The sequence below is a fragment of the Leucopleurus acutus genome (assembly GCF_964270905.1).
Source record: "Leucopleurus acutus genome assembly, chromosome: 12".
NCBI classification, from domain to species: Eukaryota; Metazoa; Chordata; class Mammalia; order Artiodactyla; family Delphinidae; genus Leucopleurus; species Leucopleurus acutus.
The window spans coordinates 11,817,098-11,832,437 of NC_139154.1; the positions used below are offsets into that span (position 1 = coordinate 11,817,098).

The window sequence follows — 15,340 nt, forward strand, 5'->3', positions numbered from 1 at the left end:
TCATACTTCAAGGCTTGGCTACCACTCTTAGGCCATCATCTGTCCAGTTGGATTTCTGGAAGAGTAAGGGGCTTTCCTCTGAAAGTTGTGCATTCTTCCTGTCCTTCCCTCTCTTGCCTCCTATTTCACCACTTCTATTGAAACTGCTGTTTCAGAAACCACATTCCCAACCTGTCAAGCCTCCTCTGCCTGTGGACACGTTATTTTATTTCTTCTTTCTCCTCTGTCCCTTGCTCTCAGGCCCACAGCGAAGTTGTCTTCTACTCCTTGACCTGCTCTGATCACAAGCTTTTGTCCTACCTCCCATCCTTCTGGGAAGTAAAGTTCCAAAAATGGTCTCTCATACCCACTCGCCACCTTGGAAGTCCCATTCATGAATCGATAGAGCATATTTGCATATTATCAGTAGTCATTGTCTGTCTTACCATACCACATTCAAAGTACTTAAGTTCGTGCAGTTGTGTTTTTAGTAAGAGCTTTGCTGTCTTGTTTGGCTGTTGGCCCTCAAGTCTAGCTTACTTTAGGGAAGCTTATGTCTCAGCCTTTACCAGTAAGACCGGACTTAGACATGAATGTGCACTAAATAGCACACTAAAAAACTCTTTTTATGGAAACTGTGTTACTAGACCATGCAGATGAATTGGACAGGCTGTTGGAAGTCGTTGCCAGAGCTCAGATTTGACCTGTGTGTTTAGAATTATCTGTCTGAGCCTGACAGACGTCTGCTTCGGTGGAGTCACAGCACTGATGCCTGTGGTTCTTGTTCAGCCTCCGCAGCTGTTCACTAGTTCAGGATCTGCTTTGTTTTTGCCTGGTTAAAACCTGGTCAAGGTAAAATGTATAGTAAAGTATTCATCCGGAAACATGTCTGATCAGTGTTCATCTGTAAGTAAACCTGCTTTCTTTACTTTCATTTCAGATTTGTCCAATATGTGCGGCATTGCCTGGAGGCGATCCTAATCATGTCACGGATGACTTTGCAGCTCATCTTACACTTGAACACAGAGCCCCTAGAGATTTAATATCCTTTTGAGAGGCAACAAGGGGAAACGTTGTTTGTAACATTTATCATTTCGATGAATTTTAAGGACAGCATCCCCAAAGAGGAAAACTAACCTCCAGACTATCTTAGTTGATTTAACCTTTTCCTAAGAGTGACTCAGTGTTAAGGTGCAATTTCTTATTTCTCTTCTTCTGTGCTATGACTGTGATATTAATCATGCTCAGTAAGTGAAAGTTCCCTTGCTCGTCATCTTTAGTTCATTACCATCAGATTTTTTTTAAGACAATTTGACCAGGTTATAAGTCTTCAGGAGGGTGTTTTAATACGAAAGAGGAAAATGCTAATCCAAATTAAAATCTCGTTCATTAACTATACGGAGGATGTATTTGCTTGCCACCCCTGTTCTCTGTTGCCTCACCCTGTTATAGGCTGGATGGTGGGCAAGTGTGCGTCGTGGGGCTCCCTTCCCTTTTGGAGTTTCCTTCTCCAGAGAGAGCCATTTCCTGCCCAGTCTCTGAGTAGGATAGCATAAGGTCAGGTCCAGCTCTAAATTCCTTTCCCACTTTCATTTCTGCTTCCCCTCCCAAACCAATCTCATGACAGTTCCTGGCAGTATTCCCTAATAATCTCCAAGAGATTACTGGCCCCCCAGAGTAAGTTAATTTTGTAGACTCGGTGCTTCTGGTTTCAAGTTATGAATTGTTTTTCTGAAACTATCACCTATTAACGTAGGGTTCTGTTCTCATGTAAAGGTTTTAATGTTCGCTGCAATTTGAAGCAATTCAAGAGCTAATCACAACCTTTCTCCCTGCCAGACTTCATTCTGATTCCTTTGCTTGCCTCCTGGCAGTCATAATTCAAGCTTAGACTTATTTGAGGAAGAAACTGGTCTGGTGGTTTTCTTGTCCTACAGGTCCCATCCCTTGCTCACAATTCCTAATTTTCTAATTAGAAATATGGCCCTTTAGAGTTAGGGGAAGATAAGTGGAAACTAATGGAAAGAAAAAGATATCGACCCATCCTGAGAAGTTAGAATATCAGCCTGGACTGAGCCAGTCTAGGACAAGTACTGAAAGAGGAACCCACTCTTCCTCTCTCCTAAATGCAGGGGACACTAAAAGCAAAGTGAAGAAAGCGGTGCTTGCTTGTTTTTGTTTTTGTTTTTTTCCAAGAGAATATGAAAATCCAAATAGGCCAAGAATACTTTAGCCTTAGGGTCACTTCTCATTTTGTATAAAAGAATCCTATAACGATACCCGGAGTTATGCTTGATCCCTGCTTCACTCCATCTTCATGGAGAAGCTGGGCAAATAACTTAAAACCGTGCTGTTATCCTGCACTTTTTCAGCAAGTTCAAGGGCCTCTAGTGAAATTAGTATCCATTCAGTAGAATGTCCCGTATCATCTACATGCATTTTTGTAAGATTTTTATGAGTCTTTCATTACCAAGAAAAGATTAACTTATGCAAAATATAAGAATAAGAGAAGTCATGTGTTGCATATTAGATTACTAACAAGTATTATCATTAAGTTCTGGAAAGCAAAATGTTGGCATAGCCGTTTTCCTGGAAGCATAACTGATTTCTCAGGTACTTCAGGTGCTGCTGTGGTAATTTTGTTTGACATGAGGGAGTGACTTGTTTCTAAGCCTCTTAAGCACCCAAACTTCTTTTTTTTTTTAACTACTTTGATGGAACTCCTCCTGAAGTGCACTTTTTACACTTTTTAAAAGCAGAGTGTGATGATCACAACATTGCTTTCTGCAGAACCCAAGCCACTGTCATACCACCATGAAACAGTGCATTATGGTGGCGCCTGAGGGCTTCCTGGAGCGGCCACCCACCCTGTCCCCACGTGACTCCTGAACCATCAGCTGAAAAAGCTGGGAAGTCAACACAAAAATTAATCTGTATTATATAGCTGTCTGTTGGCTGCTTTGTTTCTTTTTTTTTTTTTAATTTTTGTTAGAGTATGCTTGATTTAGAGTGTTGTGTTAGTTTCTGCTGTACAGCAAAGTGAATCAGTTACACATATACATACATCCACTCTTTTTTAGATTCTTTTCCCATATATTGGCTGCTTTGAAAGAAGATCTCCCCTGCTACAATAGCTAGTTCACCCAGTCGACCTCCCCACCCTCTTTGCACACTCACACTCACCTGTGTGGAGGCAACACAGTGTTGTCTTCACAAGTTTCGGCAGCTTTTTGCTCCTCAGGACCTTCTTCAGTGTAACTCACACGCAGGTGCGTAAGATGGTCGAGGCTGCTGGAACTTTGACTTCTTGATAAATGTGCTGTTACTCTGTCTGTGTCCACCTGTACAGGAAATTCAAATCTGGTTTTCTGCTTAGCAGCAGCATTGGAAGAAAAAAAAAAAACTGGACAGATTAAAACTAATAGCCAGAAGGAGTCTTTTACTCCTGAATTTAAATTATTTATACTGTTCGGTTCTCATTACAGATGGTCATTGAGATTTGATTAGCCTGCATATTAGCACAGTTCTCACCAAATATAAAAAATTGCTGGTTATTATTTGTGGTTACTTCGGTATGAACGTATATGGAATTCAATACTGAGTTGAGGGTAAGAGAATGTCTCACCCTGGGTGTCTGACCAGGCAGTGCCTCTCACCTCGTTTGGCAGTGTTAGGAGGGAACTTCTTCCCACCTGGAGAAACTTTTTTCTCTTTGAAAACACACACACATGCACAACATACACACACAGTATACACATACTCACATGTTGCTTTATATTTGAGTGTCTTTTTTTAGAGTTAATAGCCCTCATAGATACAGTTGTACCATTTGTATTCTAAATGAAATGTGCTATTTTAAAATGCTTATAATTTGGGAAATCTGCATGTCTATCTTGCAAGGACTCGAGTGATTTTTTTTTTTTCTTTCTATGAAATACTTCAGTTTTTTCCTTAACTTTGGAGTTATGATGAATCGAGTGGCGTTCGACATGTACGTAGAATGTTTCACCCTGGCCGGGGATTGGGAGGTCCTCGTGCACGTAGATCAAACATGCACTTTACTAGCAGTTCTACTGGTGGACTTTCTTCTTCTCAGAGTTCATATTCTCCAAGCAATAGGGAAGCCATGGATCCTATAGCTGGTAAGTTAGTTTCACATTAATAAAGGAAATGGCTGGGGATGGTGGAGCTCCCTTTAAAAATTTTTGGTAGGATTTGTATTCTTAGTCTCTTATCACACGCCACATGTTCCTTGACAAAATTCCTCTAAATTTTATAAGTATAAAATATGTTTAAAGTAGACCACATAAAGTAGTTCATATTATTTTGGCATTTCTTTAAGTACTTAGAGGTATAAGAGAATAAGGAACAGTCAGTGTTCTATTTGTGGCCTCCAGTGAAACCCAAGAAAGTCATAGAAGATGTCAGAGTTGAAAGACCTGCAGAATTTCATGGCTCAGCCTCCACAAGCACACAGATAAGAAAATTAATTGACAGGACTAAAGAATTAAGCTCTTCTCATGGAAGAAAGTCAAGTAGGAGTGTCTTGTCCTTGCCTTGATTTGAGAATTACATTATTGTGGAACATTCGTGTTTTAATAGCTTGGGAAAATCTTACTTTAAAAAACATTTGGGGGCTTCCATGGTGGCGCAGTGGTTAAGAATCCACCTGCCGGACTTCCCTGATGGCGCAGTGGTTGAGAGTCCGCCTGCCGATGCAGGGGACACGGGTTCATGCCCCGGTCCGGGAGGATCCCACATGCCACAGAGCGGCTGGCCATGGTCGCTAAGCCTGCGCATCCGGAGCCTGCGCTCCGCAACGGGAGAGGCTACAGCGGTGAGAGGCCCGCGTACCGCAAAAAAAAAAAAAGAACAATCCACCTGCCAATGCAGGGGACACGGGTTCGAGCCCTGGTCTGGGAAGATCCCACATGCCGCAGAGAAACTAAGCCCGTGCGCCACAACTACTGAGCCTGCGCTCTAGAGCCCACGAGCCACAACTACTGAGCTCACGTGCCACAACTACTGAAGCCCATGCGCCTAGAGCCCGTGCTCCACAACAAGAGAAGCCACCGCAGTAAGAAGCCCACACACCACAACGAAGAGTAGCCCCCGCTCGCCACAACCAGAGAAAACCCGTGTGCAGCAACGAAAAACCAACACAGCCAAAAATAAATAAATAAATTTGTTATTTAAAACAAAAAAAAACATTTGGGGCTTCCCTGGTGGCGCAGGGGGACACAGGTTTGAGCCCTGGTCCGGGAAGATCCCACATGCCACAGAGCAACTAAGCCCGTGTGCCGCAACTACTGACCCACGAGCCACAACTACTGAAGCCCGTGTGCCTAGAGCCCGTGCTCCACAACAAGAGAAGCCACTGCAATGAGAAGCCCACGCACCGCAGTGAGGAGTAGCCCCAGCTTGACTCAACTAGAGAAAGCCCGCGCACAACAACAAACACCCAATGCAGCCATAAATAAATAAATAGGAAAAAATTATTTAAAAGAAACAACAACAACATTTGAACATGTAGTTCATAGCCAAGTCACCGGTCTCATGCACGGCCAACCTGGGAAGCCAGCAGCAAAACACAAGGTTTGACAGTCAAAATGTCAGAAGTCACTGTAGCCTGAGACCCTGAAAGACACAGTAAGCACTGGCAGGCAGTAAGAGTCCAGGGAGCCTGTACAAGTCCGAAATGTGTACGTACAGTGGAACGCATACCTGAAATGCAGCTGAGTGTACATCCATCATCGAAAGTAGGAACAGTCTTATTCATAAAATCTTCCTGAAAATGTGAGGTATTCAGTGTAAAATCGTTTTTTTAAACTTTTTTTTTAATAGATTTATTTATTTATTTTTGGCTGCGTTGGGTCTTCGTTGCTGTGCACGGGCTTTCTCTAGTTGCGGCGAGCAGGGGCTACTCTTCGTTGAGGTGCTTGTCACCTCAAGGCTTCTCCTTTCAGTGGCTTCTCTTGTTGTCAAGCATGGGCTCTAGGTGCGCGGGCTTCAGTAGTTGTGTCACGTTGGCTTCAGTAGTTGTGGCTCGCGGGCTCTAGAGCACAGGCTCAGTAGTTGTGGTGAACGGGCTTAGTTGCTCCGCGGCATGTGGGATCATCCCAGATCAGGGCTCAAACCCGTGTCCCCTGCATTGGCAGGCGGATTCTTAACCACTGCGCCACCAGGGAAGCCAGTGTAAAATCTTAATTTCAAATGTGCTTTGGGCATTTGGATGTGCAGTAAGCCCCAAAAAACTGAGTTTGGGGAATTTTAAAAAATACTTCTTCATCTAAAAGGATATTTACCTGCTGTCTTTGGTAGCAGGCTCTAAAAGTTAATGTGATTTCTGGGGGCAAAATTCACAGTTGAGACACTTTCTCCATTCAGTTTTTTTCTGTCAGTGAAAATTAGTTTGTGTTAGTGATGGACTATGTGAGAGAATGGTGTTAAGAGCCCCTGGAATAAAACAGCAATGAGCAATAAGGCAGAAATGTGCCCTGGAAATGAATTTTAATGGTGAAGAGCTTTGCCAGCCTAGTAGTGTTGAAAGGGCAATCATCAAATCCATGCAAGCCAGATAGACCCTCCACGTGGAAGAAGGCAACTACTGCACCTCACTTAGATGACAAGGCAGGGACAGAGAGCCACCTGGCTTCTGATGAGCACAGCCTTGTCCAAACAAGAGCGTCTAAATAGGCTGTACAGTCAGGAGCTAATCAGCTAATCAGCTTCACTGGGCATCACCGGTGGTCCTCACTGCAGTGGTGTTCTGCGGCTCTCAAACAGCAGTACCAGAAGGTTCCAGAGAAAGAAGGCAGAGGCAAGTGTACAACCGTCACAGTTAGAAATGATGCAGGTCTCTTGGATTTAATTCTGAGAGTCATTCAATCATTAAATAAATGTTTGAGTGCCTACTATGTGTCAGGTGCTGTTCTAAGAACCAGGCATATCGTAAACAGTAGACTTGATCCGTGCCTTCATGGGGCTCACGTTGAGAGGGTTTTTGTTGTGTTTGGACCAGCAGATGAGCCACCTTAGCCTACTAAGATACTAAGAGAAAGTGTAACTAAATCAGCCCATTATGCAGACAACTTGAAAAACAATTTGCTATGTTTTGCTTAAGAATAATTGTATGTGAGCTAATATTCATATGTATTTGCATTTCCCATGCACAACACATACACAACTCTTGCCTCTAGGAGGCATCCTAAAAGGTATTAAGCTCCAAGCTGGAACTGTATGTTGCCACAGGTTACCTTCCCGTTGACGATCATTTTTAATGTTCCTCTGGTAAAAGAATGATCTGTAGCATTTTGTTTTCCTCATATTGAAGTAGACATTAATGTCTTCATTTCCACTGGCAGAGCTTTTATCCCAGTTATCAGGAGTGAGACGTTCTGCAGGAGGACAGCTTAATTCCTCTGGCCCTTCAGCTTCTCAGTTACAACAACTGCAGATGCAGCTGCAGCTAGAACGGCAGCACGCCCAGGCAGCACGGCAACAACTGGAGACTGCACGCAACGCAACCCGACGTACTAACACAAGCAGTGTCACCACTACAATCACACAATCCACAGCAACAACCAACACAGCTAACACAGAAAGCAGCCAGCAAACTATCCAGAATTCCCAGTTTCTTTTAACAAGGTAGTTCATTTATTAATGTAACTTTGAGAAGTAGTATTTTATTAGCACCGCGCAGCCTGAGATGACCTTTTCTCTTTTGTGCTTATATGTGTTCTTAAAGACTCGGCCTTTGATCAGACCATTAAAACTCACAGATCTCTAATCAAAACTGTATATTCAGTATTTCCTTAAAAATATGAAAAATAATATTTATTTTAGATAAACTAGGAATGCTGATGGTCTTGTTCTGACGGTGTGTCATCATCTGATATGAATTTCTTTTCCCATGTTGCCCATAAAATGTAAACATCATATCATTACATATATGGGACATACTAGGTACATTTATTGTCATAATTAACATTGCTGTCTTTTTATTGCCAGTTTCAGTCTGCTGTGAAATATCCAAAAGTACAAGAGAAGATTTTATAATGTGGTGGTTTTCTCCCGAGACTTTCTAAAGAAGTGGAATTTAAATTTTTGTGGTTAGCGTACACAAAATAACCATTTAAAAAAAATGGTTCACCACAGTGTAAAAAATACTTAGTACACACAGTAAATGGCTCTGCTGGATGGAGTAGAGTTCTTATTTGCTTCTGAAAACTACCATTAGCAACCAAATATGTTCCTCTGCTGAGACCTCGTAGGCATTTTATGTGACTTTTAAAAATAAAAGAATTTTAGAAAGAGCAGTAATGAGTAGGCTCAGCAGATAAAGAACCTGGACTAATTTGGACTTTTAATGGAATAGAGAGGAATATAAAGTTAAAAACTGTGACACGAAGAAGAAAAGTAGTGTAATATATCAGTTATCTCCAAAAAGTAATGTGTGTGACAACTAGATGTTAGAAGGAAACACTATTTCTGTGTATATTTCTTTTATCTCATACTTTTAAACATCTCTGTTAGTACAGTGGCACATGTGTATAGTTGTAAATAACATATTGTTGATGCAGAATAAAAACTGTTTGCACATCGCTGCAAATAGGACCCCTGTCAAGAGCCCCAGCTTTTACTAGTTTGGACCTTAGGCAAGTCACTTCACTTCTCCAGACCTCAGTTTTATAATATCCCATGAGTTTTGCCGCATTAGAATGAGAATTGTTTTGAGGATGAAATGGAGTACAGGTATGTGTATGGTCTGGCTCAGTATCTGGCATGTAATAAAAGCCCAGTTAATGGTACTTATTATCATTTGGTATGGATCTAAGGAGGAAGTTTCAAGTGGAAATTTTACCTTTGTATTATCTCTGCAAAGTGAGTAACTGTGCCTGATTGATTATCACCAGAAAACGTGGCTTCAACGTAGAGAAAGCACAGAGCCACAGATCTAGGTACCTACCTCAGAAAGGAGCCCTACCAGTGTATGTGTCTGCTGAGGGTTCGCTGGCCTGGGGGGTGGAATGAATGTCTTGCCCCACTGCCCTTTGGAAAATACATCTTCCCACCTTTGCTCCACTCTGGTTTTTTGTTTTTGTTTTTTGAGCTCCAGACTCAGTGAGCTTGATCTGGGACTTTTCTCTATGTAGTTATTCTAGACCAGACAGCCAGCAACCAGGGCACAGTATGGGTGGCCTCTGAGTGCTTTCCTTGGATTCTGGTTGTAGCTTCTGGAAGGCCCCCTTTCTGTCATACTGTATGTTGCATAGTACCTTGCAATTTGTAGACCACTTTCTACATCTTTCATTGTGTCATTAGATCCTGACTCGTATAGTTTACCTAAGGCAATATTTCCCAAAAAATATTCCCTGGAACTTTATATATTCTAAGAAATATAAATAGTTATTTATGTTCAAGTTTTTTTCCTGATGAATAAGTTTGGGCAAAACTAACTAACAAATAGTTTATTTACTCTTGGGCGTCTCAGAACTTCAAATACATTAACATGTGTGCTGAGAATCTTCAAGGCTAGGAGAGGGTCTGCGATGTTTCCAAGGGGAAATCCTTGTCCCTGGCCACACAGCTGTCATGTGATATGTGTGGGGCTCCAGCCTCGTCTTTGGTCTCTTTGACCAGGGGCAATTCCTGTTCCTGTTGCCTTGGAACTGATGGTGGGACACAGTTTCTTTGGGATCCAAAAATGGTTGACCTTTTAGAAAGCAGTTGTGTAAGTGCCTATGTCAGATTCCAGTCTCTTGGTAATGGAGCCAGCTAGTTTGGCTAACTCCGGTTTGAAGCTCCTTACAAGCTTTGCAGTTACTTCTAGATCCCAAATGAAGTTTGGCCATCAAGACATCTAGTCCTAGTACCGATTTTATCTACCCCCCTCAGGAGTGAAACATTTTCTCAGTTATTTCCTAAAAATCAACAGTGATACCAGAATTACATGCTCTCCGAAGGTTTGGGGGCCTCAGCCTGTATGTTTCTAGTTTGCCTGCTTGCTGTGTAGGTAGTTTTCTATGCATCCTTTCTCTTTCTAATAGGTTTGACTTTAGTTTGTTGTTCTTTTTAAGGCCTTTTCCAAAACTAAGGATGTGGAATGTACTTCACTTCTTAGCACTTTCAAAGTTTTTGATGGAGAATATGTAGCCTATTGCTCAATCTCCTGTTTCATTAGATACTCTCTTATATTCTTAATTTGGTTTTAATCATAAATGTCATCAGTCATTTCCTTTCAGTGTGGATTTAATGGCTTTTATGTAGTTACCTTCCAGATCCTTTTGGTTCTTTCAGTTCTTAAATTTAGATCTTTTGTTTTCTAAGCCATGGATCTAATCATTGAGCGGTTTTGAACTTGATGGCTGTGAGATTTTTGAGCACGTCACTTAACCTCTTCCGTTTCTTCTGCCTATAACTTGATAATAATGAGACCTAACTCGTAGGAGTTAAAAGAGATAATCCATACAAAAAGCACCTAAAGCAGAGCCCATGGTGAGTGCCCAGTACGCCTCCTCCATTGCTACTTTGGGATGCCCCCGTGCCTTCCAGCGTCGGTGGGACAGCAGGGAACAGGTGCGGGGTGTAGACGAACGTGGGCTCCAAGTGCACCTGGCTTCTCCAGAAGAGCACCTGTCACGCGTGCCTACTGAACCTCCTTTCACTGTCACCATCTTCTCCCTGTTTGTTACTTTTCTTGATCCCAGTGCTCCAACCAGTTTCCCTTTCTTTCTTTGCCACTAAAAATGTAGAGAAATAAAATTAGCACTGAAACTAAGCAGAATTTTGCATAAGTCACTTAACAGGTTAGTAATAAAAATTCAGCTCTTGACAGCCGTCCAGTCTCTGTGCAAACGAACCAGGTTTCCCAACATGACACAGGTCTCATAAGTGCCTGTTGTCAGGTGAGCATACTGGGCCGTTAAACCTTGGGTCAGACTTGTTACACAGTCCTTGGTAGAAGCGTAGGTGCGCACATGCTCGTGCGTGCGTGTGTGTGAGTGTGTTTGTTTGCCCTCTCAGTCTTCTGGACATATCTTCATTTCAGGAAGAATTAGATGGAAATAATAGAGAAAAGCCAAGAGAACTTTTAGGATTTTTTTCGGTTGACTATTCTAATCACTGCAGATTTTGTTTTTGTGACCAGGGTTGCTACTTTTCCTCTTTTTACTACCCACTGGTAAAATTTTGGTTGGGGAAATCACTACTTCCCCAAGTATCTAATCTGGTAGAAATTTTGTTTTCCTCAGGAAATTTTTCACCAGTTTTCTCTAAAGGGAGTATGAGAAGTGTAAATGTATTTTTTCTCATTGAATCTAATTAAAGCATAGACTTGCACCTCGGGGTAACAGTATTGCTGTTACAAGTGTGGGGAATTCATCTCAACATAATTAACGAGGTAAATTAGAGCAAGGTGTTCCATTAATACATCTCAGATTCTGAGTTTTGCCGCCTGTGAAGCTTGTACAGAGTAGGACATTGTAGAAATTGACCACGACATTGTTCATTGACTCTTTACCAATAAGCTCTTTTCTTTTTAATTTACACAGGTTGAATGATCCTAAAATGTCTGAAACAGAGCGCCAGTCCATGGAAAGTGAGCGCGCAGACCGCAGCCTGTTTGTCCAAGAGCTCCTTCTGTCCACTTTAGTTCGTGAAGAGAGCTCGTCCTCAGACGAGGATGAACGGGGGGAGATGGCAGATTTTGGTGCTATGGGCTGTGTAGATATTATGCCTTTAGATGTTGCTTTAGAAAACCTAAATTTAAAAGAGAGTAATAAAGGAAATGAGCCTCCACCACCTCCTCTTTGATGACATCCCAATTCGCAGACAATGTCCTCTGTGCTGTATTTGCCAATGAAAGTGGACAACAGCTATCTTGGGTTTGTTTGGTGATTGTAATTTCAGGTCTGTCACTCTGTTACATTGTGTACATTCAACAGGAAGAGAGAAGATATATATGATAATCATTTCCACTTAACTAATTTTTACTTCTAGCAGGTAAATGTAGGTAGCAGTGCAGGGGTGATCTCTGCTTCCTGTACCTTGACATGCAAAAGGCTCTCCTAATACTCCACATTCAAACTGAAGAGGAAAATTGAAATCTCTAATGAAGCTGCTGTGTGTATTTATGAATATTAATGAATAAAAACTGCTTGGATGGTTTACCTTAACTACTGCATGAGGTTTTTTGCAGCGTGCATGAGTTTTAGTGACCTTGTTATTTAAAAAACTTAAATACAAGGAGTAAAACTTAAAAATAAAAGCCCAAAGCTTTCCCAAACATTATTCAATGGTTACGCAGCAAAAGGGTTACTTGACAAAGTAGCTTTTGAATAATGTCTGCCTGAATCACCTTTCTTTGTGTGCCTCTACGCACAAGCCAGCTCTGCAGTGGAACCTGGGGTCGTAGCCGGTGTCGCGCTCCGCCCTGTGTGACTGTCCTGTCGCCCTGTTAGTCATCTTACCGTGTGGAGCTCAGCCTGTCTAACTCATCCATAGAAGACACACCAGTACAGCTACTGTGGGAATCTGCTGCAGGCGTCTGTGTGCCCTGAAAACAAATCCTGTTCTACTTGTTTAAACTTTTTACTTTCTGTGGTTGTTTAAATTTTTTTTCAATTGTTAAATATGTTTTATTCAGGTGTAGATGAATTTCATTTATTCACTGTTCAACAAAGTTAACCTGAATTATGTTGTCTTTGTTTTTGAAAATCTCACATTCTCAATCATACTTTGCATTATTTATGTATTTGCTTCATAGTTTGCTGAGACAGATCAGTATCAGGGGAGCTTTGAGGATTTGCCTTCCCAGACTTTGTCAATATATTACAACCAAATTCTTAATGCTAACTTTAGCACCTTTTATTTATTGGGTTTTTTCCAGCATAAAAAGCAAAGCCTTTTAATTGAATCATGCCACCTATATGCCTATATTATTAATCCTATGTGTAAAAAAAAAAAAATGTACAACTCTTTTGGGTTTGTTTTGGGGTTTGGAGGGGCCGGGATATTTTTTATTTTCTGTTTCAGTTTTTGTGCATAGACTTTTCACAATAGCTCCAAGGCAGGGACAGTGGGTTTGGGGTTGGGGGGCAGTTTTTGGAATGTAAATTTAGGACTTTTAAAAAAGGTGCGCACAGCTTCTGATAAATTTATAACTAGACTTAACCTAATCATGTCTTGTTCCAGTGCTCTCTCCTCTGAGCCCTTTCCTCCGTCTCCCCTCTTCCGCTGTAGTCCTTTCCTTCCCCGTCTGTGTTTCTCTGTTTCTTCAACACAAGCATACAGACTCAAGCACCCTCCGGTGTTTTCCCGAGAACTGTGAAGTCCATGCTCATCCAGATGTATCCAAAAAAGATGTCACCCCACATTTCTAAAAAACTGTTGCTTCTCCTTCTCTGAAACTTCAGACTCCAACGATTTCCAAGTATCCTAGCTTTGTTTTCTTTAGTTTCTGTGATGGAAAATGTTTTAAAGGAAAATTTTACACCAGGCTTCTGGTTATGCTAGAAGTCCAGTCCAGTAGGTTTTTTTTTTTTTTTTCAGTTGGTTGTTGAGACGTTTCAAAAACCAGTTTTCAAGCTGTGGTCTTTTCACACACATCTTCTGCACATACGTCACACATTTCAATAAAGCATTTTCAAGACTGTTGACCACTTGGATTTCTTTGGTGTTGGTGAATTAGCCTAACCATCATTCAGAGATTGTATATCTCTAATCTAGTCTTTTGGTTTGTCTGTGGTTTGGGGGGGGTTTTTTGTTTGTTTGTTTCATGCTAGACTTGAAGGTCCTGATTTTGTGTGGATGCATTACTTCGGATGTGAGAGATAGAAATTGCCAATTCTTTGCTTTCCCTTTACTGCACACGCTCTGGGAAAATGTAAGATCCTTCCTTTTTTAACGTGGTTTGAGGGAACAGCTGTAAGTCCAGTCAGGGCAGTTTAATTGAGATGATCAATTTGACACTTCAGAAGACCTAAAGGTTTATAAGATTCCATCTCAGAATACTGTATATTAATCATTTTTTACCAGATATTTTACAAATACCTCACCTCATCCTGTATGTAATCAATAATAATGTATTAGGGTAGAAAGACACAGATTATCAATATAAAAAATATATTTAAGCCCTTCAAATTCTTGTGTCCTTTTTCTTTAGTTTCTGAATTAACATCATATTACTGGGATTATTGAATAAAAATAATTGCAAAGACGGTGATGTAGAGGAGAGAGAATCACTATACCATTGTTTATTTTGGCTACAGCTTCACCTTTCTAAGGACCAGACCCTGAGTTTTGAGAGGTTTTTGTTTTGTTGAGTTTTGAGTGTCTAGGCTGTACGTTTGTAAGTGTTCTGCAGTGCTTCTCTTCACTTACTGCGTGGAAATAATTTAAATCTGCTCAAGGTGTTCTGGAAGAAGTTTAATGTCATGACTCACAGAGAAACCACCCCCCACCCCACCCAAAAAAAAAAAAGCTAGTGAAGGGGAAGACCTACAGGGAATGTTTGAAACTGTATTTGTTTCTATTTCTGTATAATTTATGGACTAGAATATGCTGTGTCTTAAGAATCCCAAAGTATCAGTAATTCCTGCTAAACTGTAACTGTGTAGGGGTTTGTGGGCTTCCCACTCCTGGATAGTTAATCATGGAGAACAATGGAATTTTGGAATTGCAAATAGTAGAACCTACCGCATGACTTTCTCAGATTGTTTTTCGTTCCTTTAGTTTTCTAAAATACTTCCACTCTTTTGAACAAATAGAAATGCCTGTGCTTTTATGGCCATTGTCATAATATACAATTTCTGTGATTGGCTACAGTGAAATATTTGGATTTGTATTTAGATTGTATTGGTCTTTTGTTTGTTTTCTTTTTTAACCCACAGAGTTGGAGCCTAGGTTTGTTACGCAGTAGATTATTTCATTTATAATTAGACTCAGGCAATAGAAGAGAAGGTCCCTCTCCCTGTGACCCACAAAGAAATGTAGTTTAGGATAGCGGATTACATCATTAGAATAACAGAAGCAACACAAAAATCCATCCATCCCATTCAATTTGAATTTCGATAACATACAAAGAGATTTTATAATACTAAGCCTGTTGTATTTTTTCTGGTCTGTGGGCCACAGTTAGAAACAAAAAACAGGTAAGGAGTTTAAAGAGTTCTCTTGACGGCCCCTCACAGCAAGTATTCCATTTCCCTTGTGTATTTTACTCCATGGCTCTTGGGAGGAAAGGTGGTCAAGAGGAAAGATAGTGGAAGGAGGTGCTCGGTGAAGAGGGCTCTTCTGAATGAGGTCCCTGCCACTGAAGGTGTCTGGTAAAAAATAGGAAAGTCTGCTGTAACTGGAGTCT

At 41.1% G+C, this 15,340-nt stretch overlaps 1 protein-coding gene across 6 annotated transcripts in view; it reads left to right on the forward strand.

The window, feature by feature from the left end:
* KCMF1 (potassium channel modulatory factor 1) overlaps nucleotides 1–14,077 on the forward strand; it is a 76,261-nt gene extending 62,184 nt beyond the window's left edge. For all 6 annotated transcript variants that reach the window (XM_082851506.1, XM_082851510.1, XM_082851509.1 and 3 more), the window contains 4 exons: nucleotides 920–1,021; nucleotides 3,947–4,121; nucleotides 7,344–7,626; nucleotides 11,532–14,077. In XM_082851506.1, the coding sequence (XP_082707632.1) occupies nucleotides 920–1,021; nucleotides 3,947–4,121; nucleotides 7,344–7,626; nucleotides 11,532–11,793 (822 nt within the window). In that variant the 3' untranslated portion in view covers nucleotides 11,794–14,077. The remainder of the gene's footprint in view (nucleotides 1–919; nucleotides 1,022–3,946; nucleotides 4,122–7,343; nucleotides 7,627–11,531) is intronic.
* The last annotated feature ends 1,263 nt before the right edge of the window (nucleotides 14,078–15,340 follow it).